This window comes from Sinocyclocheilus grahami, unplaced genomic scaffold (genome assembly GCF_001515645.1).
Source record: "Sinocyclocheilus grahami isolate Dianchi unplaced genomic scaffold, SAMN03320097.WGS_v1.1 scaffold22.1, whole genome shotgun sequence".
In the NCBI taxonomy this organism is placed as follows: Eukaryota; Metazoa; Chordata; class Actinopteri; order Cypriniformes; family Cyprinidae; genus Sinocyclocheilus; species Sinocyclocheilus grahami.
Genome location: NW_015505201.1, coordinates 1,284,645 through 1,287,835, shown reverse-complemented (window position 1 = coordinate 1,287,835; position 3,191 = coordinate 1,284,645). Strand labels below are relative to the sequence as shown.

General features: G+C 41.3%; 1 protein-coding gene across 1 annotated transcript in view; it reads left to right on the top strand.

Annotated features, from left to right (window-relative positions):
* The window catches only part of LOC107559841 (voltage-dependent calcium channel subunit alpha-2/delta-1-like), a 108,768-nt gene that overhangs the window by 53,387 nt on the left and 52,190 nt on the right, over nucleotides 1-3,191 (top strand). Inside the window, exons 7-9 of the mRNA XM_016243846.1 lie at nucleotides 1,753-1,884; nucleotides 2,796-2,865; nucleotides 3,005-3,055. Coding sequence (XP_016099332.1) covers nucleotides 1,753-1,884; nucleotides 2,796-2,865; nucleotides 3,005-3,055 — 253 coding nt within the window. The remainder of the gene's footprint in view (nucleotides 1-1,752; nucleotides 1,885-2,795; nucleotides 2,866-3,004; nucleotides 3,056-3,191) is intronic.

Below are 3,191 nucleotides of genomic sequence, written 5' to 3'. Positions count from 1 at the left end.
CTGTGTGGGGGGGGGGCGGGGGGGGGGGGGGGGGGGGGGGGGGTAAGGACGATTCTAAGGGCCTGACATTGGAGGGGGGCCCACCGAGGGGGGAACGCGATTTCTACTGACGGGAACGCGGAACACGATTTCTACCGAGAGGGGACGTGATTTACTGAAGGGAATGCGGAATATGATTTGTACCGAGGAGAATGCGATTTACCGAGGGGAACACGGAACACGATTTCTACCGAGGGGAATGCGGAATGCGATTTATACCGAGGGGAACGTTAACACGATTTATGAGGGGGACCTCCGCAACCCTCACCCAAATCCACGGAACGCGATTGTGATTTCTACCAAGGGGTAGGCTACCCCCCCAAACAACACTAGAGCCCTGCACGGGCCTCAAGTTTAGGCCCTAGCCCGGCACTAGCTGGCCCGAGACGCTCAGGCCCTAGCCCGGCCCGTTTCCGACAGCTTATCAGAATTACCGGCCCGAGCCCGTCTGTTTTTCCCCGGTTCTCCCAAAACAGCTTATACTACTGTTTCAGCTATTAAAATAGTTAAGTTTTGTATTTAATGGCAAAGTGATTACATTTAGTTTAGTTTTTTTGTGAAGTTAATTTAGAAAAGCGTTTGGAGCATTTTTTGTTCGTTAAATATAAGTTTTTTGTTTTTTAAAGTAAGGACCAAGCGGCCAGCGGCAGACAGTGAGCCGATCAATTTAGCCTATTCAAATCATCACGACTTGCCTAAAATAAAATCTAGCCTATAGATATAAAACAGTTCAAGCATATAACAATGTTTTAAATGTTAAACCTAGATAAATGTGCGCTATAACCAATAGTTTGTGCGGAGAGTGGAAGCTGAAGTGCGCTTTGCAGGACTTGGAGGCGCCAGCGCAATCACTTGTGTTTTTTTCAGTTTTTTTCTACGCTGTCATTTTTGCTCATAAAGGTATAAAAGTAATACACCATTTCTTAACTGTAAAGAGTCTACATTTATTTGTGTGCACTCACAATATCAACAAAACTTTGTGCTTTTATAAAATAAAGAAAACAAACGCTTTCTGTCGTCTCGTCTTGAACAGGAGCGCTTCACAAAAATGTGCTCAGCGAATACATGCCTCACAGACATGATAAATATATATATAGAAAGCTTTAAATTACTACTTGACGAAATGAAACAAATCAAAAAGTCTTTCATTATAATCAGTCATAATTCGTAAAGATGCACTTCTCTCTAAAGGCTCTGAGGAGATGGCGAGTCAGGATCGTAAACTTCATCCTTGTGACACTGACTCAGAAAACACTAGTTTATTAGTAAATAATTCAAATATCTCCTTACTATTTCCCCCTGACACATTTATGGTAATTACTTTTGCCAGTGCTTTGTGGCAAGCTTAAGCCTATTGCTTGCATTTGAACGCAGAACTATTCAGCTGCTCTGACGGCATGCACCATGCTGCTGCTGCGGGACAATAAACACCGTTGAGCCGCTCTTGACAGTCGCGGTAGCACGGTCTCGTGTTGTTTCCACTAGCTTTCCAATTTTTTTCATCACTAATTGATGGATGTCTAAAATATAAAAATAAGGAGAAGCCTAAAACAGGCCAGAGAATATGTCTGAAATATGACGTGAAAATTGGCCCCAAAAAAGTCGGGCCCGGGTTGAAATGCAGACCCCCCCGGGAGCCCGAGTGAATATGCTGTCCAGGGGCCCAGAAACAGTAGCGGCGCCCCTGATTGTATGTTATTGCCTGTATTCCAGCCACCATTGTGTTGAATGAGCTGAACTGGACTGAAGCACTGGAAGACGTCTTTAAGAAAAACCGAGAAGAGGATCCAACGCTACTATGGCAGGTGTTCGGCAGCGCTACTGGATTAGCTCGCTATTACCCAGGTATAAGCTTGTAGTGTCTGTTTAATTCAGAACTCACATTTCAGTACACATTACTATCAGAATCACACACACACACACACACACACATCCTCCCTCTCCCTTTCCAAGACTCCACTGTCTCTAATTGGTAAACATAGCATGTAGTCCCAGCTCAAATTACACCAAATTTTCATAACAGATTATAATATCAAATATCTCAGCAGAGAGCTTATTATATTCTTCTGAGATTTAATGATGACAGATGAGAAAAGTAATGAGGTGCTCAATTCATTTTCATTACTTTCTGATTTGTAATTGGTAAGGCTTTAGTGAAAAATGTTGCATATAAATAGTGTATTAGCTACCGTTGAACCTATTTCCCTTTACGGCTTTATAAGAGTTTGAATTTTGAATTATAATAATATAATTTAATAATTATATCTTATTAGATGTGGGCTCCCAACTATTGATTGTCTCCTTATAGATACGTATACGCCTATAAAATATTGATGTTCTTGTAAACTTCAATTAATTATAGTCGGCAGAACATGGCCAAATTGCAGTGTCTCAGACTATCTGTCGGCACTTACAGCTGCAATCCACTCACTAAATGTCAAATCGTGGGATGCCATTTATGAAGAAACATGTCTTGTTAGATGTTCAGCTGTGATAGTCACAGATGAGCACCCTCATTTGCACCAGGTTATTTTCTCCATTAAAGAGAAAAATCGAAGCTGAAATTCTACTGGGGCCCTTTTTTTTCCATGTCGGCTCACTGCAGTCTATATAAACCGTAAACCACCCCCCACCGGACACAGAAATAGGTTTCTAGCAAGGCTCGCTGATGTGCTCACGACAGAGATGTGACAAATCAGATGGAGTTTGGGATCAGGGGTCACTCATATTTCCATATCCTGTCTCTGTCCATTTAGCTTCCCCTTGGATGGATGCCAGGAAAACGCCCAGTAAAATCGACCTGTACGATGTGCGCCGGCGACCTTGGTACTAATGTGTATTTCTGTGTGTGCGCTTTGAATTCTTTTTCATTTGTTCCCTTTTTTCTTCAACCTTCATTTCTTTGTTCTCTCAGTTTAAAATTCTCCTTGAAAGAGATCCAGTACATTTCTTTCTTTGTATCCAGGTATGTTCAAGGTGCCGCGTCGCCCAAGGACATGCTGATTCTTGTTGATGCGTGAGTATTATGTGTATGTGCTTTTTAAATTATGAATATTATAAATCTTTTTGATTTGTATTTAGTCTTAGATGCTGTGCCACAGATATATATATATATATATATATATATATATATATATATATATATATATATA